Here is a 19,934-nt window from a genome sequence, read left to right as displayed (position 1 = left end):
TTACATCATTTCCATACCAATAAATGTCATTGCAATGAAACAATAAAATTTCATAAAAAAACGTCGATAAAAAATATACATTATCAAGTGCTAACATGTATTAAAAGAGATTTTATAAGAAATGATAACAGTTTTGTGATGTTTACATCATTTGCATACGAATAAATGTCATTACAATGAAACAATAAAATTTCATAAAAAAACATCGATAAAAAATATACATTATCAAGTGCTAACATTTATTAAAAGAGATTTTATAAGAAATGATAACAGATTTGTGATGTTTACATCATTTCCATACCAATAAATGTCATTGTAATGAAACAATAAAATTTCATAAAAAAACATCGATAAAAAACATACATTATCAAGTGCTAACATTTATTTATAGAAATTTAATAAGAAATGATAACAGTTTTGTGATGTTTACATCATTTGCATACGAATAAATGTCAATGCAATGAAACAATAAAATTTCATCAAAAAACATCGATAAAAAACAAAAATTATCAATTGCTCACATTTATTTATCACGTCGACATAGAAATTTTACGAGAAATGACAACAGTTTTGTGATGTTTAAATACATTTCTGTACAAATAAATAACATTGCAATAAAATTTCATCAAAAAACATCGATTAAAACATAATCAAGTGATAACATTTATTAATCACATCGATAAAGAAATTTTACGTAAAACAATAACAGTTTTGTGATGTTTACATACACTTCCGTACTAATATATATCATTGCAATGAAATTTCATCAAAAAACATCGATTGAAAACATACATTATCAAATGGTTGTATTTAATAATCACATCATTTTTTAAATTTCATTAATCGGTTCAATGGTAAAATCGATCCATTTTTAATTAATGTTTTACATAGTTAATACCACTATTTCTTAAAATGTACTGTGACACGTGTTTCGATGCATTCCGCATCATTTTCAAACACCGTTTTTGAAAATGTGTTTGAAAATGATGCGGAATGAATTCAAACACGTGTCACAGTAGATTTTAAGAAATAGTGGTATTTAATAAGTAAAATGTTAATTAAAAATAATTTTTTACATGCATTTCTATACAGATAAAAATCATTGCAATAAAATTTATCCAAAAACATGCATTATCAAGTGCTAAGTTAGATTAAGACAAAGACGTGTAAATTCTAAGTGGTTCTCATCTAGGTCGCAATTTGCAGTACTACAAATCTGTTTCGAGAAGGCCAATTCTGTTGCGAGATCTCGGACTCCACTTAAGCCCCTTAAATCCCTGTCGCAGCGGGTCCAAATGAGGGGTCGTTAACGCCGTTGCCCTTAACAGGGTAGGTCTTAGCGGAAACCTCGATAACGGCGCGGGCTTGACTTGGGATAAACGGGTGGAATCGAGATTAGAAATAAACGCTTTTGTCTGCGATCTTAACGAGTCTTCCGACAGATTTGTCTGCGTGTATTTTATCTGCGCTGAAGCCTTAAATAAACTCATCTGAGACGCCCTTGCCTCTTCATGCGGGCGTCGTTCTCACCGCTACTCCTTTGGCTGGCCGATACCGTAGTCCTTCAGAGCCTGCGTGATGTGCTCTTCCTGGGACGCCTTGGGGTCCATTCCGGGATGCAGGTAGCGCTTAAGGAAGTGACATGTTCCGGGGATATCTTCCGGAAATGAAGCGGGTAGACAAGAGCGATCGCGAGCCTCCATTTCGAATCCTGGCGACTTGATTAACCACCTTTACAGTAAAAAGGATTTTAATTAATTAAATTTTTATTTACTGGAGAATTTTACCAGTCAATTACATTAGATTAGCAAAACACACAAATGTGGAACATACATATATAGTAAAGTACTTGTTCTAATTCAATTATTAATCTAAATGTTTTTACTTTCAAAGAGGACTGGAAAAAGACGGAAGAGAGGAGAGGAAATTTTATATTTTTTTTAATTTTTGTATTTGTGTCGGGTTGTAGTCCCGTGGTTAGTGTCGCGGACTGTTAAGTCTTAAGAGTTTCTCGGTTCAAACCCACTGTAGAGTGGGTTCGAACCGAGATAAAACCGAGATAATAACCGGTATATGGTAGGATAAATTGATACCTATTTCTAATAATGAGCCACTTAGGCTCACAGAAATAGTAGGAAATTGAAATACTTGTGTAAATAATAAAAACAAGTAAGTTTATCTCTTTTTTTAAAAAATAAAAATAAAAATAAAATAATTCTAAGGTAGCATTGAATTAACTTGGGTAAGTGATTTTAATTCTTTAATTTTACTTGTAAGTTCATACAGGATATAGAGCAATCAAAGATCAAGTCAGCGGAAAAGATTCTATTTTCTTGAATGCTTTTTCTGACGTATGTGTATAAAGATGAATAAATATTCAATATACCGCAAAGAACTCGAATTCCAAAAAAAAACACATCGTAGTCGTACAGGAGAAACTGACCAACTAACAAAACGTAAAATGTTCAGGAGGGCCATTTAAGTCACTTTTGCTTGGCAACAAAATAAACATCAATGCAGTTAGTCATTTTTAACAAGTCAATATATTATACTTCCAAGTTTAAAATCCTTTGGGATTTTTTCAGGGCAATATTAAGCTAGTAAGATATCAAATAGTCAATGATCACGTTTTTGTAAAACAATGCACTTGGTCACTTTCTCCTGTATGACTACGACATACTAGTGACTTAAAATAAATACGATACGAATTTTACAAAACATTTTCATTAAAAGCACTCGCTACAATAAATTAAAGTTAAAACATCTACACTTCTAATTTTCTTTTTGGCAAAGCACTTCCATACGAACATCACAAAATAATTTATACCACATTTAGTACTAAAAGCTCGTTTAGTTTTCATTATGTGTAGAACAGTTGTAGATAAGTTTTAATTAAACAAACCCCACACTTACTCATATGTAGTAGGACTGACGTTGATCTTGAGAGGTTCAGAGCCGGACTCGAATTTGTTAGCGAGGGTGCAATTGTGCCCGAATAGGCAGTATTTCAGCATGGTTTTTCCTACAACCCCCGCCAATACCGTTCCTGTGTGAAGTCCGATTCGCATCTGAGAAAAGAAATATTAATGGAATAAATAACTTTTCCAACAAACATTTAATTATTATTCGTTCTTGGAAACCTAACTATTTACAACATTTTGAGTGTGTCCAAATACTTGTTCACAAAATCTGGATTATCTCCAATTACAGGAGTTATTTTCATATTATTTTTTGACATCTCATCAAAGATGAAGAAAAATATGGAAGTCTGGGCATTTACGGGGCTTACGACCGTCATAGGCTGGTTTAAGTGATCACTTTACACACGGGTAACATTCACCAATTCTACCCATTATTGACAACCACACTACTCAAATTCTTGGAAGTTCTATATATATGAACCAATTTAGAAACCTTGTTCATGAATCACTAGAACTTCACTAGAGACATCTATTGGTGAGATGTAAAGAAGCTTTGAATGAATGTTTGTTGTAAATAAATTATCTGGTCAAATTATAAGCTTAATAATAAAAATGAAAATGGTATTTTCTGGCGTTTCTCATGTGTGTGATTATAATCCAGGATTCGGATCTCACATACTAATATAAGAGTTTCTGCTTAATAAAAAGCTTCTTTACATCTCACCAATAGATGTCTCTAGTGAAGTTCTAGTGATTCATGAAAAAGGTTTCTAAATTGGTTCATATATATAGAACTTCCAAGAATTTGAGTAGTGTGGTTGTCAATAATGGGTAGAATTGGTGAATGTTACACGTGTGTAAAGTGATCACTTAAACCAGCCTATGACGGTCGTAAGCCCCGTAAATGCCCAGACTTCCATATTCTTCTTCATCTTTGATGAGATGTCAAAAAATAATATTAACCTAACTATTCATCAAATCACCCTTCTTTGGTTTCTTAACCTCTTCCCTCTTAACTCTTTGATCGTACAAACTAAAACATAAGTTTAAACATTACGAAATAAAACTACTTTATTCTCAATATTATTTGTATTTAAAGCATTAAGTGCATGTTGTAACCTCGGCTTGTAACGCATGTCTGTGCTGAAACCTATAGTGCATGTTGGTCTTCCGGTCGGCCAAAAATCGCATGTGTTTGACATTTTGTGTAGTTTTGAGTGTGTAAATGGTGCTGTGGTGGTTAAAGGTGGTATTGTTTGCATGCTGTGGTACTGGTTGTCCTGACAAAGAGACGGGTACGTGTCGAAACCGGTAGACATAAAAATCTCGGTGAGTGGTTATTTACTAATATTATTAACATTTTTGTAAAAAAAAGTAAAACTACTTTGTTTTATACCACTTTTATCGGTACATTTCTCCAATTGGTTTCGACAAGTACCTTGTCATCATCAGGGTGAAACATGTACTAAGTTTACATGAGTTAGAACATTTAAAAAAATCTTTTCTTTTACCATAAAATTTTACATTACATTAAAATTATTTTTTCCATTTAAACTTATGTACTTATAAAGGCAATATCTCCCCTCTGAATTTAAATGACTTTATAAGGGTCACACTTTGATCAATCTTACTTATTTGTTTTTGGTAGATTAGAAAATATTTTTCTACATACATAAATGCTTCTTAGCAATAAGCCTCAAAATGGAACACCAGGCAATTCCAACAAAATTTCAAATATTTGGGAATATTTTTTTACGGATATCAAAAAATATAGAAAATATTTAAATAATAACACTTTTTGTTCATGATAACAGATATAAATGATACAAAGAAAAAAAACTGTGTTTCATTTTTAATTTTTGAAATAAATGAAAAAGGAGGAATTCAATTTTTAATTTCAAAATGTTTTTTTTTTCCAATCAACATATACATAACAAACTAAGAAATTAAAGCGTATACATTAAATACATACAAAAATCAAAAATATGCAAGAACTATTGCTAAAGGTGTAGAACAATTCCGCTTCGGAAAACTCCTTCAGACACACGGAACAGATCAGTATGTAATGAGAATATTGAAGTCCCTCTCCAAGCACATAGCTTAGTCTCTTTTTCGAAGAGGCACAGCATAACTAGTATTAGTTTTTTATAAGTCGATAAATGTAGCTAATGATTTTTTGTAACCATATTGAACAAACAAAAAAAATTACCTTGATTGGGTCTCCCAAGTGGGTGAGATGGTCGGCACACACTTCGACCATACGAAGCGCCATCCAGGCTATTCTCTGCGCATGGGTGTCTGTACTCCCTTGAAGTCCACTCGCAACGCAATAAGCATCGCCAATAGTTTCAACCTGAAAAGTACTTATTTTTCAGTCCAATATTTTAAATTTTACACTGAAATCAGTTAAAATATTAAAAAAACCTTTCAGTTATTCCTGTTAAAAATGAAATCAATGCCATTTTCGTCATGTAGATTATAGGATGAATTAACTAAATAGTATTAATAAAACATCTTTTCATTTTTTTAAATTAATTAATTAATCAAAAAAATTGTAACAAATCTAATTTTTATATACAACATTTTGAGTGTGTCCAAATACTTGTTCACAAAATCTGGATTATCTCCTATTACAGGAGTTATTTTCATATTATTTTTTGACATCTCATCAAAGATGAAGAAGAATATGGAAATCTGGGCATTTACGGGGCAAAATTTCTGCCCCGTAAATGCCCAGACTTCCATATTCTTCTTCATCTTTGATGAGATGTCAAAAAATAATATGAAAATAACTCCTGTAATAGGAGATATTCCAGATTTTGTGAACAAGTATTTGGACACACTCAAAATGTTGTAAATAAATGGTCTGGTCAAATTATAAGCTTAAATAATAAAAATGAAAATGGTATTTTCTGGCGTTTCTCATGTGTGTGATTATAATCCAGGATTTGGACCTCACATACTAATATAAGAGTTTCTGCTTAGTAAAAAGCTTCTTTACATCTCACCAATAGATGTCTCTAGTGGAGTTCTAGTGATTCAAGAACAAGGTTTCTAAATTGGTTCATATGTACAGAACTTCCAAGAATTTGAGTAGTGTGGTTGTCAATAATGGGTAGAATTGGTGAATGTTACACGTGTGTAAAGTGATCACTTAAACCAGCCTATGACGGTCGTCAGCCCCGTAAATGCCCAGACTTCCATATTCTTCTAATTTTTATATTATTTTTGACATTTCAACATACAATAGATGAAGAAGAATATAGAAGTCTAGGGTATTCACGAGACTTACAACCGTCAGTCAGTTGATATTTCAATAGTTATTATAACATAAATGTGGAATTGTGTAATTGGCTTTATTTTTATTAACGTAACTATTTTTGTAAATGTAATGTGATGTTTATTATTGTTAAAGTAATTATTTTTTATTTTATATTTTTTTAAATGTAAAGCTGTACAATCCCGAACAAATAAAATAAAATACAATATATAACACGCAATCAAATAAAGTTTTCAGTTAACAGGTCATTTATTATTAAAATTATTAAAACCCTTATCCGCACCCCAATGGTGCAGAAGGCACTGTTTCATATAAATGCAGTGTTGTCTTGATCGTTTACGCATGAAGGAAAGGTGATCGGCCCTCCACTTCAGGTACCAGTCCAAGGTAATATTGAATAAATATTATAGTGAAAAAATCACTTATATTTATTTGACCCCCCCTGGAAATCGAACCCGGGACCTCCAGAACGGTAGCCGAGCGTGCTGACCATTACACTACGGAGGCGGACAGGTCATAAGCCCTATAAATACCCAGACTTCCATAATCATCTACATTCAGATATCAAGAAGTAAATGCTTGCTCTTAAGAAATGAATCCCATCTTTTTTACTTATTGCCATGTAGGGGCGTAAAATAAAACTGTTGTTTTCGATATAATTAATACAATTTGTAAAGAAAAAATGTTACCTCAGGTTGTGATTAATGTATATTCCGTGTCAAAAGGAAGACAAAGGATTTTCCGATCATTATTCAACCCATGTGTCAGGAAAACGTAATGAATTTGACAGAAGTTTTTAATTAAGGTGTCACGCACGTTTCTATAATTAACCTTGAGAAACTAACCCGGTGATTACATTTGATTAGAGTCAGTTCTATCACACCGATAAAATACGAAATTTTCTGTCAAAGTACGTGTTAATAACAGTCCACTATTGAATGTAGAACGAATAAGTTAGGGTAATGAGGAGGAAGCATGGAGTTGGTAATAGAAGGATGAAAGTACCGTAGAACGGGGCTACTTGAACTTAGTCACTTGAGCCCAGTACAAAAAAAAATAAAATCTGTATTTGGTCTACAACAATGAACGTATCGACATGATTCATTATTTCCCTGACAGGTGACACTTATAGTCACGATACCATGATTCGATCGATACCACAATCTAAATATATTTTTTTGTACTGGGCTCAAGTAACACATCAAAGCTCAAATAACCCCGTTCTACGGTACCTTCGCAATTTTAATTTTACTCGGTAAATACCACTTTTCTCCAAATCTTTTATGTCACGTGTTTCGATGCATTTAGTATCATTATCAAACACCGTGTATGAAACTGAAACTTAATATAAATTTCAGCATGATGCCCTTGGAAAATTGAAAAATAAGATAGGGTAGAAGCTGTTTCTTTTTTTAATAGAGGGAATATGGACAGTTTAAGAAGGTTTTGGTCTTTATCATGCTGTTAATTAAAGGTTTATTACTTTATATATATTTTTAATTTTTCACAACTCTAAAATTTAGACAAAGTTTTACATGCGGTGTTTGATAGTGATGTTTAAAGGATGGAAATACGCGTCACAATAGATTTTTAGAAATATATAATTGTACATTGTAAAATTAAACAACTTTGTTTTTACCACTTTTTTATGATATGTATACTTTAACCTACTGGTTTCAACAAGAACCTTGTTACCATCAGGGTTTATTAAATTCTTAAACATTAAAATACATATAATTAATTACATTCCCTAACAAAAATTTAAATCCTAAATGTTAACATTTAGGATTTAGTTTTTGGTAAAGGAATCTACATAATAAATTATGAGTATTTTAATATTTTTAATGCTTCAGAATTTAATAAACTCTGATGATGACAAGGTTCTTGTTGAAACCGGTAGGTTAAAGTCTACTCATAATAAAAAAAGTGGTTAAAACAAAGTTGTTTGATTTTATAAAGTTCACGAAATGTACCACAAAGTATCTGCAAACACATTAAAGAAAATATATGAATGTATTTACCAAGTAAAACTAAATTCAGCAATTAAATTTTTTTATTAATTTTTTAACTAAACCAAAAAATATATATTGATAAAAATTACCTTATATACATCCAACTGTCCACAGAAGACATCAAATACACTATATAAATCTTCTAGCATGTTGATGACCATCATTGGAGTGGTTGTGGAACAAATTGAGGTGAATCCAACGATGTCACTGAACAGCATGGTCACCCTGTCGTGCGTTTTGGCTTCGATTGTTTCACCTGTTAAAAATAAAAATACAAATCCATTAAAAAAATTGCACTACTTTCCCGCAGGGGTAGGCAGAGAGAATTGAACGTCATGCTAATCTATCTTTGCAAAAAATATTAGCCTCTTCCACATTCATGCATTTCTTTATCACCAGCCGATTATTCCGGACCTAACCACAAAATTTTTTTAGATTCAACAATATATTGTTATTTAATACATATTAACATAAAAAACATAAAAATCATAAAAAAATAAAAATATTATTATTGAATGCATTGTAATAATTAACACTCTCCTTATCATTCATTGTTCACTTTGTGTAATACCATTTTTATAGAGTGTTATATTACTATACTACAAAGCTTTTAACAATGCTTTCAATATGCAAAACATTGTAATAATTCATTATTTCATTATCAATTTATGAAATAATAATAAAACAAAACATATCTTTTTTTCCAAATAAATTGTTCATTTTCACTTATTATCATTAATATTATTTATTTCTTCTTCACACAAATTACCTGCTTTAGATCATTGTAAGTTGATAGGTATATTCGTATAACGTAACGTAACGTACTAAGATAGACATATTCGTATAACGTAACGTACTAAGAGTACATCGTTATTCGCAGCGACTTCCCTGTAACACGTAGAGGTGATGGCTTCGTACAGGGTTACCGTAAGTAAACATATTCGGTTCGTGATTTTGAGAAGTTTAGTTTTTCTGTTTGTTTTATATAACTATTACCATCAGGTAACTTTCACATATGTATGGGCAGAAAAGATAAAGCATTACATACGCCTTTTCTCATAATTTCCTTATTTTGCATAGGATCAGCCTTTTTTTAAAGGTATTTTCATACGTTTTATTTGCATCCCTACCGGTTATATGGATCCTCTTTTTAAATTCATTTGTCTTTCAAGTGACTTTGAAATCTAGATACGGCTTTTGCAATATCGCTTAAAATGTTTCTACTTAGGCTTCAAGTTTTACAGCTTATTCCTACTTGTGAGTGGGTTCAATCTTTACGTTTAAAGTTGCTTTAAATTCATGCAAATTATAAGTGAAAATTCTAGTAAAAATACTCTATATATACGATAAATACAAGCATCTAACCATCATCTATTATGTGATAAAAATTCTTTTATTTTTTACCAAAGTTTAATATTTTAATTGAAGATTTCTTAACCTCCCTATACTATAACTACGCCCACCACTCAACTGTTCCTTCGGATGTGCTACGATCTCAATAGCGTAGAGAATAATTCCAACCCTACACAGAACCAAAGAACCATAGAATCATAAATTCAAGAAACATTAACAATATACAGTATCAAACAGATTAATTGAAACGAAACTTTTTTTCTTGCATTTTATATCTCTTATCTAATATGATCTCATTTGGACTCAATAAATTATTTTACTCTTCTTGGCATCTACTATATAAGGTTTTGACACGTGGATGCCATTTTTTCGTCTCAAAACCATACCTGAATGGATAAAATGAGCTTTCCCACTGTAGTGCAATCAATTTTGAAGAGCCGATTCTTATAAATTGCCGATAGATTTTCAATAAAGTTTATGTCTGGCAAAATTCTTGACCAGTCCAACACAGTTCATTGTTTTTGTGTGAAAATTTCATCACTTTTTGATTTATGGCAGGGGGTTTAATCCTGGTGAAATATTCCATTACCATTTGATCTTCGTTTTCGTATCTCTGGTATTATCTTTTCCAGTAGAATTGAAGTGTATCGAAACACGTGTCATAATAGATTTAAGAAAAAGTGGTATTTATCAAGTAAAACTTGACACAAAAATATTATTTGTAGTACCAAACTGTTATTTTGTTTAATTTATAAATAAATAACCATGACTTTTATTCCTTTTTTTCAAAGCGTTACAGATAAGTACGTTGCAGATTGTATGATTATTTTTCAAAATCATATCAATTACAAATATACAAATGGTACTGTTTTTTAGCGTTGTTTTATTGATATGTTTATTTCACAGTGCAATGGTGAAAATATTTCTTTCACTCGATGTATTAGTATTTCTCCATTCAGGACTTTTCAATATTAAACATTGGAAAGTAGAAAAATTGATCGCGTACCGTGATAGGCTTATTTCAGAACTAGAGATCTCAAAAATGGAATTGGATAACCTTATATTTTATATCAAATTGTATGGAAGCGAAAATCCGCAATAAACCGAGACCATTCACCTGGAAGAGTTAAATATATCTGACATCGATCTCTCATTGGAGAAAATGTCAGAAGGTGATTACGAGATGTCACTAGATTCAGATTAATACTGTGGGGTATTAAAATCGTATATCACCATATTTTTTTAAAACGAAGTGGTAGTAATGTATTACATACATAAATTACTTACAACATTTTGAGTGTGTCCAAATACTTGTTCACAAAATCTGGATTATCTCCAATTACAGGAGTTATTTTCATATAATTTTTTGACATCTCATCAAAGATGAAGAAGAATATGGAAGTCTGAAAATGGTATTTTCTGGCGTTTCTCATGTGTGTGATTATAATCCAGGATTCGGATCTCACATACTAATATAAGAGTTTCTGCTTTATAAAAAGCTTCTTTACATCTCACCAATAGATGTCTCTCAAGATGTGATTCAAGAACAAGGTTTCTAAATTGGTTCATATACATAGAACTTCCAAGAATTTGAGTAGTGTGGTTGTCAATAATGGGTAGAATTGGTGAATGTTACACGTGTGTAAAGTGATCACTTAAACCAGCCTATGACGGTCGTCAGCCCTGTAAATGCCCAGACTTCCATATTCTTCTTCATCTTTGATGAGATGTCAAAAATTATACATAAATTACATTAATTATTGATTCGGCATTAACTTTGTGGAAAAACATATTGATTATTAAAAAAAAATTAAACACTTGTAAGAAACCACTTAATTGGTTTTATTTTATTGAACACGACTAGTTTCGAAAACCAACAGATGTTTTCATCTTTACATAAAAATGATAACTTTAATTAACTTTTTTTGTTTAATTTTCACCTTTATTTGAAAACATCTGTTAGTTATCGAAACCAGTTGTGTTTAATAAAATAAAATCCATTAATTGGGTTATTATAAGTGTTTTATTAAGAAAAAGTATATAAGCATTCACTGAGATTTTATTCTATCGGTTTCGAGACGTACCCGTTTTTTCGTCAGGACTATCACTACACCAGCATGCAAACAATACGTTATACGTCGGAAGTATTTATATAATTTTTTTTATGGATATTACTCAAAATATCGTTAAAAACTTATCATTTCCTTGAAAGCATTTTTCTAAAACTTATGACATTTTTAATGCTTTTGTTAAAAAGAGATTCAGGTGAGCAAAGCATCTCTTAAAATCAACATCGTCTTTCAATTGTTTATCTCCAAGGCTCCCTTAAGTCGGTCTAAATACGTGATAATCCCAGGAGACAAGCAGTAATATCATGTTTTAAAGTGATAATACAAGTGAATTTCGTGGAAAATCACTTCGTGATTTTAAACCGAGAAAGCGCTTCACGTGCGAGCCCATATAAACGTGCATTATTAAAACTTAAATCCCGTTTGTTTTCATGCTTTCCTGTTACTTTCGTTGTTTGATTTATTAAGTCGCCACATGATTACTTCGTCACGTCTCGGATTACACACTTTTAATCTTTTCGTGCGACTACATATCGTGCCGAGTCAGAAAAGGGGTTCTTATATCATTTTATCTCTCCTTCTTCAAACTCATGCTACCCTGATACATGTGGTTGGAGTTAAGCATACAATTTATTCACATTTTTTTCAGTGTGTCCAAACCTTTGTTCACGAATCTGGATTCGTGTACTTAGGAGTTATTTATATTGATTCAACATAAATGAAGAAAAATTTTACATAGCTTAAGTCCTATCATTAGTTAGTTTGAGAAATCACTTTAAACACGTGTAACATTTAACATTCTCCATATGACAGCCACACTACTTAAATAACGGAAGTTGCATTTACATATGTTTCAATTGCATTCAACATTCATACTTAGTATTACGTGTGAGTTCTTGAACATGTACATACAATATATCCTATAATAGACACGTTCTTTAATATGTGAGCTCTCGGCAGCATCTCAGCTAAATAGTGATAAGTGTATATATATATATATATATATATATATATATATATATATATATATATATATATATATATATATATATATATATATATATATATATATATATATATATATATATATATATATATATATATATATATATATATATATATATATATATATATATATATATATATAATATATATTTATATATATATATATATATATAATATATATTTATATATATATATATATATATATATATATATATATATATATATATATATATATATATATATATATATATATATATATATATATGCATGTATATACTATATATATCTTTTACTACCTATTTGGTTAAGTTAAGTAATAAAGCTTTGCTAATCTACACACTGAGAGTGAGAAACAACCCCATAATGTCGAGTCCTTAAATTTAATCACCATTTTCGTAGCACGATAACTTAGAAACAATCAATATTACCCGAAATAATCTTCTCATTAACGTTCTTGAACTTTTATCTTTCTTCCGATTAACGATTAACGTACTACAACCTTTATCTTAACTCCACCCTTAACTTCGATATTCGTTTACGAGATGTGACTGAATTTTGTAGTCAAATTTACATATTAAAATAAAGCTTACGATAAGATTTCCATACTGAAAGTACGTATAAAGCTTGAGATAAAGGAGATAATGGTTGAAACTATTTTTTTAAAGTGTTAATGAAATTCATGTTTTTTTTTTTAAATATTTTCCTGATAAACCTTACCTAAATGGGCCCTGCAAATATCCAGAATTTCTTATTCTATCTCATAATTTCGTCGTTTCTATCAATCCTGAACCTGTACATAACGTTAAAGAAAATTCCTTAAATTAGATTTAAATAAGACCCAGTATGATCATTTTAGCATAAAGCGTTGATAAGGTACTACCTTTTAAGTACTGTACTACGAATTATAAAAATTATTCATTGTAGAGAAGGTGAAAAATATATAATTATACAGCGGAAAACAGATATTTTTGAAATTGTAAAAATATTACCCAATTATTAATCATCCCTTAAAATTTTCGGATGCTTTAATAGGAAAAGTAATTTGTTAATGAAATTAAACAACACTGTTAATTATTTATCGGCTGTAATTACAAAGCTTCATCCATTTAAAGCTCAAGAGGTCGAAATAAAGGAGTGGAATTAGATCTCTCAGGAACTTTATTCGAATACTACATTTAAGATGGAAGTCAAGACTATTTTTTTTGTTATCCTTATTAAGACATATTTACCGATTAGACCAACTAAATGTGAAGTATGTTTTTAAATCACCAAACTTAATTGTTATTTATCGCAAAAAAATTGTAAAATATATATATTTTCCTAAATCATTTAAACTTCAACACTCTCCTATCATTCATCGTGCACTTTGTGTAAAACCACTTTCATAAACACTAATTCGTGACTAACGATTTCGGAATAAGCATTCCATTATCAGGACATTAAAATAAAATTCTTACGGTCTGACATTTATACAAAAATAAAATTTTGAATGAGAGAAAGAAGACAAAATATATTTTAACCTCATATAAATGACATTTACTTAAACTTTTATTACAATTTAAGCATTTTTTGGAAAACAAATACTAATTTATTTTATGTTCGTGTTTAATATTATGTTCATTTGTAGATTTTGAAAAACTTTAAAGTGTATTTGTAATTTTATCGGAATAGTCATGTTTGCGCGTTTAGTATTTTTTCAAAACATCATTATTCAAAGACTGGCTGTACCTGGCTACGTTTTGCTGAGGCTTAGTTTGCTCAAATGAAAAAGAAAGAAAACAGGAAGTACATAATTGAAATATATTTGATTTCACAATGCTTGTGAAGCAATGGAATTATTAAATATCTGTGATAAAACAATGCAATAAAACACTAATAGTGCTGTACGGCAGCAGCTGTCTAGAAGCACGCTGCCCGCCATGAGTAATGCGCAATGTTAGTATTGCTTGTATGGTGTTAATAACAACAGATGACACTGCCATAAATATTATATAATTATAATTATCAATAAAATGAAAACAAATTCATGTTTCATTTCATTTAAAAAAGATTATAAGTGTTTTATTGTGAGGAGTTTATTAATTATACTGTATGTAATTCAAATATCATTTCAATGCTAGATGAATTTATTTTTAAAATGTTAAAATCACAACCGAATACTCTGTTAAAATTTCAAGTGCTAGCGCTGTTTTTGCTATTCGTTTCATTTATAAAACGTTAAAATTTCAAACGAAAATTTCACAATGTCCCTACTTTACACGTTCATATCTCCGTAAGTGGAAAACATGACCCATAAAGCGCCGAATCATTTCGCAGTCATAGAATTTTAGAGTCATCGTGATCGCATATTTCAGACTATGCAAACCTGATACCCTTCAGTGATAATTGGAAAAACTAACATGGAGCCTTTGTTCAACCAAAGTGGGAGAGCTGGTATTACCAAAATGGGATTACTAAGTGAACATTATTTGAACATGCGGTCAAAAAATAATAATATAATGCTTATATATTAATTGTTAAATAAAACATAGATTTTTTGAGTCTACTGACTATTTATTTTTTTATATGTTGTTTCGGCATTTACTTTGTGGTAAGACATGTTGAAATTATTAAGGAAAACACTAGTTTTTTCCACTTGTGTTTATTTATGGCAAGTAGTTTCAGAAGTTCAACTTTCATTTTCAGGTCTAAAGTTTTAGTTTACATTTAGACTTGAAGATGGAAGCTTAGCTTCTGAAATTAACTGTCATAAATAAACTGTGGTGGTAAAAGAACAAGTGTTTTCTTTGATAATTTTTATTTTATTGTTAAAAAACACATAAAAATTAATATTGTTACAATTGTTTCGCCTAGTTATGGCATTTTCAAATGAATGTGAAGATTAAATGGACTGACGGTCCTTATATAGCCTTACAATTCTAGATACTAAAGTTATAGTTTTAACATGTGTAGTAATAATTTAAGGGATACAACGATATTTAATGGGGCATATACTTATTATTTTTTGACATCTCATCAAAGATGAAGAAGAATATGGAAGTCTGGGCATTTACGGGGCTTACGACCGTCATAGGCTGGTTTGAGTGATCACTTTACACACGTGTAACATTCACCAATTCTACCCATTATTGACAACCACACTACTCAAATTCTTGGAAGTTCTATATATATGAACCAATTTAGAAACCTTGTTCATGAATCACTAAAACTTCACTAGAGACATCTATTGGTGAGATGTAAAGAAGCTTTTTATTAAGCAGAAACTCTTATATTAGTTTCTGCTTAATAAAAAGCTTCTTTACATCTCACCAATAGATGTCTCTAGTGAAGTTTTAGTGATTCATGAACAAGGTTTCTAAATTAGTTCATATATATAGAACTTCCAAGAATTTGAGTAGTGTGGTTGTCAATAATGGGTAGAATTGGTGAATGTTACACGTGTGTAAAGTGATCACTTAAACCAGCCTATGACGGTCGTAAGCCCCGTAAATGCCCAGACTTCCATATTCTTCTTCATCTTTGATGAGATGTCAAAAATTAAAATCAACGATATTTAATGGTGCATATTGTAAACGTACTTACATGCCGTGTAAAAAATGTGCTGTGCCAATTTTTTTATTATGATCGAAACAATACGTGATATTATTTTTGTATTGAATCCTTCCTGCTTATCATCCCTATTCTTACTGGTTCAATGAAATTAATGATTTGATTATTATTTGAACACTGAAGTCGGTTTCCTGCAGGATGAGAGGACCTTGTCGTACGAGTATTAAGAATCCCAAAACACGACCTGAATATCTAAAAGGGCAGTTTTGAGAAATCGGAAGCGCTTTGAGGGTAAATTTTACAAATACAGCCTTCCAACAAAATAAAGTAAACTAGGATATTTTTTTTAGACATGTTATCTAAGTTCAAGTAATAAATTAATAAGGATACATTGAAATGTACAGGTATCTCAATTTCAGATGAATTATGTTTTTTTTATGAAAGAAGATGGAAGCCCGAGCATCCCAGGGCTTACGACCTGGCATTTAGCTGTCTTAAATTATCACTTCTAACATTTGTGTAACGTTCATCATACTGACTTTTATTGAAAATCCATAATGCATAAATTTTCTCTGGATTTCTTTAGTTTATTTGTATGTTAGTCGTAATTTTAAAAGATGCGATTAAAACTAGTAATATTTTAAAATATATTTATACTTTTTTATGTTTTGTTTTTCATATTTGCTATTGTTTACTACGTTTTGTACAGCGATTATTCACTGCTAAGCTGACCCCAACAGTCTACAAAAATTATTAGTTGGAATGGACCCAGAAAGAAGATACATGTCGATAAATATATATTATTTCATAATTAAAAACAACAACGTATCACTACTCACATAGTGTCATTTGACAAAACTGGTACCAGGAAACATAATTCAATAATAATCAAATCGCAAATTTGTTTGATTTTCGCATTAAATGCCGGGTGAGGCGTTTTGCATCGGGGGTAATCGTATTATTACACTCATAGGACAGGTCACGCGTTTCCTTTGAAACGGGCAGAGAGTATTCTAAGGAAATTATCGGTAATCGACCCGAATTATTAGTTAGCAGCGGAAATATTTTGGTAGCTTATCAAAGCGGTCACAATTTAACTTTTGTTATTTTACAATTCACTAGGTTAATCGTCTCTTCTTCAAACCCCAATTCCATACCCCAATGGTGCATGGGGCACTGCGTCATATAAACGCAGTTTTATCTTGATCGTAAATACGTGGAGGAAAGGTGATCAGAACTTCGGTTCAGGTACCAGTCTAGGGAAATGTTAGAGGAAACCAATAATTTTTATTTATTTATTGTAGAATTCCATTTGAATTTACGTATTAATTTTTATGTGTTAATTTTTTAATCAAACACAGATTTTTGAGTCTACTAAGTTGTATTTTATTAACAAAAACACATAAAAAATTTAAATTGTGAAAATAATTTCGCCTAGTTATGGCATTTTCCAACGAATGGCATTCCATTCGTTTGAAAATGTCATAATTAGGCAAAACAATTGTTACAATATTAGTTTTTTATATGTTTTTGTTAATAAGATACAACTAAGTAGACTCAAAAAATGTGTGTTTGATTTAAAAATTAATACATAACTTATATTTATTAACCCCTCCCTCTTTGGAATCGAACCCGGGACCACCAGAACGGCAACCGAACGTGCTGACCATTACACTACGGAGGCGGACAAAATTGGTTTAACTTAATAACATATTGTATTACTTATAGACCAGTGTATTCTTTCATTTTTTTATCACAATATATGTAATGTACCAAAATATGAACGTTTGGGTATTTGCAGGATTTATGTACTGTCATAGGGTAGTTAAGTGATCACTTTACACACGTGCAACATTCACCATTCTACAATCATGATTAACAACCACACTACTCCAATTTTTGGAATTCCTAAATATATAATCAATATCTATGACAAGTTATAAGCCCTGTTAATACAAGTATTCTCCCTAGTCTATATTATGTAAGATATTAAAAAAATCATCTTTAATTCGTCTGAAATATGGCATTTTGACTGCATTCATCTACTTTTTAACTCATCTTTTTTTTGCCTACTCCATGCTTCACTTAAATACATACCTACATGTATAAATATACATACAATATTAGATTTAAATTTTGTACTGACATTTCTTGGTGGAACTGCACTTCACAGAATAAATAACAACTATGTTTTTTCCACATAAATTTTATGTGACTATCATCTGGGTTTCGTTGTAACCGATATCATCAGATTGGTGATGTCGGTTACGACGAAATCCAGTTGCTGGTCAAATAAAATTCACGTGGAAAAATTACATAGTTATTATTTTATTATGTACATACAATGTCATACTTTGGCCCTGGTTTTCATAGAATTTATCAAGGGATTAGAATCTTTATCTCAGAAACTAGGAATAGCGATTCCCACGGGAACACATTCGCAAGTCATAAAGTAACTTACCAAATGGAATTTAATAACAAGAGATGCAGCGGAATCCCCATACACACATTCAACATATAATAACGATTTTGCATAGACCAAAATAATTACGGTAGTAAATATTTCAAATGTCAGCAACTCGGTATTGTAACTAGCAAATGTGGCGTAATTGGGTCGACTAGACAGTATAATCAAAAACAGATTTGCACTGGAGAGATGTTTTAACCCTAGACCACAGGATTTGTTTCAATGTACCTTAATACGTAACTATCGTAAAATGTACGGCGGTAAGAAAACTCACATTTTACCAAAACGTTTACTAAAAACATTTATTTAATTTTAATTTGATTTTTTTTTTGAAAAATTTACAGAAAAGTTACATAAAAACATTTACGTTAATAAGTAACAAAAAACAGGTATTTGTGACATTCCATTTAAAAAAGTTCACAAATGTAATTTAATATATGTAAACACCTGGAAGAGGGACGGGAAGGGAGGAAAAGGGGAAAAGGGAAAGATCAAAGCTCATGTCCAAGACAAATTATTTGAAAATTGGGACACATCACGATATGAATATCGGCTTACTATGTACACGATCTCAGTGACAGAACTTAGTGTAATTAAAATTTTGAAGTTAACGGAAAATTTCATAAAGCTTGTAGATGTATAGAAGTATAAACCTGCATAATATCATATGTTTTTTTAATCCTTTTTTAGGTTTAACAATGTTCGAAAATAAAAGTTGATTGTTCGACTTACATTTTAATATAATTTTAATTATCTTTCGACTTACCCAGCCAAAGCCGTTTCGCAATATCTGGTGGGAATATTAGATGTAGAAGACTGACGTTCTTTTCTCTCTCTTTGTCTACCGCTTGGTTTGCCTCTTCTATCGAGTTCTTTAGTTTGTCCATTCTTCTTCTCAGACCATCCTAAAACAACAGCACAAATGTTTAAAAAATGATGATCTCTAACACAAAATAATTTAAATCAATGAAATTTTTCGTTTGAAGTTTTGAATTTCGTAAACAAAGTATCGTAGTAATCCCGTAAGTACAGATTGTTTTGAAATTATGATACAACGTTGCATTTGGATACTCATGCACACCTTTATACCTGTAAACTCGTTTACCTTTGACACATAAAAAATGTTTTTTAAAGACAACAATGGCAACGCCATCGATTGAACGTTACAGCAACACGCGTAAACATTGCTAATTGCTATGGGGGATAGTGTGTTTATTGACAGCTGCTATTACTTAGCATTTTGCCAAAGTTTCCTATTGTATTATACTGATTTAAAAA

The 19,934-nt window shown here is 30.7% G+C and overlaps 1 protein-coding gene across 1 annotated transcript in view; it reads right to left on the bottom strand.

The window, feature by feature from the left end:
* Positions 1 to 1,532: 1,532 nt before the first annotated feature.
* LOC148301180 (head-specific guanylate cyclase-like) overlaps positions 1,533 to 19,934 on the bottom strand; it is a gene marked incomplete at its 5' end in the record, with an annotated part of 55,430 nt that continues 37,028 nt past the window's right edge. Inside the window, 5 exons of the mRNA XM_088273691.1 lie at positions 1,533 to 1,731; positions 2,914 to 3,068; positions 5,131 to 5,274; positions 8,303 to 8,469; positions 19,423 to 19,561. Of these exons, the coding sequence (XP_088129817.1) occupies positions 1,533 to 1,731; positions 2,914 to 3,068; positions 5,131 to 5,274; positions 8,303 to 8,469; positions 19,423 to 19,561 (804 nt within the window). The remainder of the gene's footprint in view (positions 1,732 to 2,913; positions 3,069 to 5,130; positions 5,275 to 8,302; positions 8,470 to 19,422; positions 19,562 to 19,934) is intronic.

This window comes from Brachycentrus maculatus, unplaced genomic scaffold (assembly GCF_059751285.1).
Source record: "Brachycentrus maculatus isolate JH-2025_06_01 unplaced genomic scaffold, ASM5975128v1 h1tg000596l, whole genome shotgun sequence".
NCBI lineage: Eukaryota > Metazoa > Arthropoda > Insecta > Trichoptera > Brachycentridae > Brachycentrus > Brachycentrus maculatus.
Note: the sequence above shows the minus strand (reverse complement) of the source record. Positions and strands in the feature narration are given on the sequence as shown.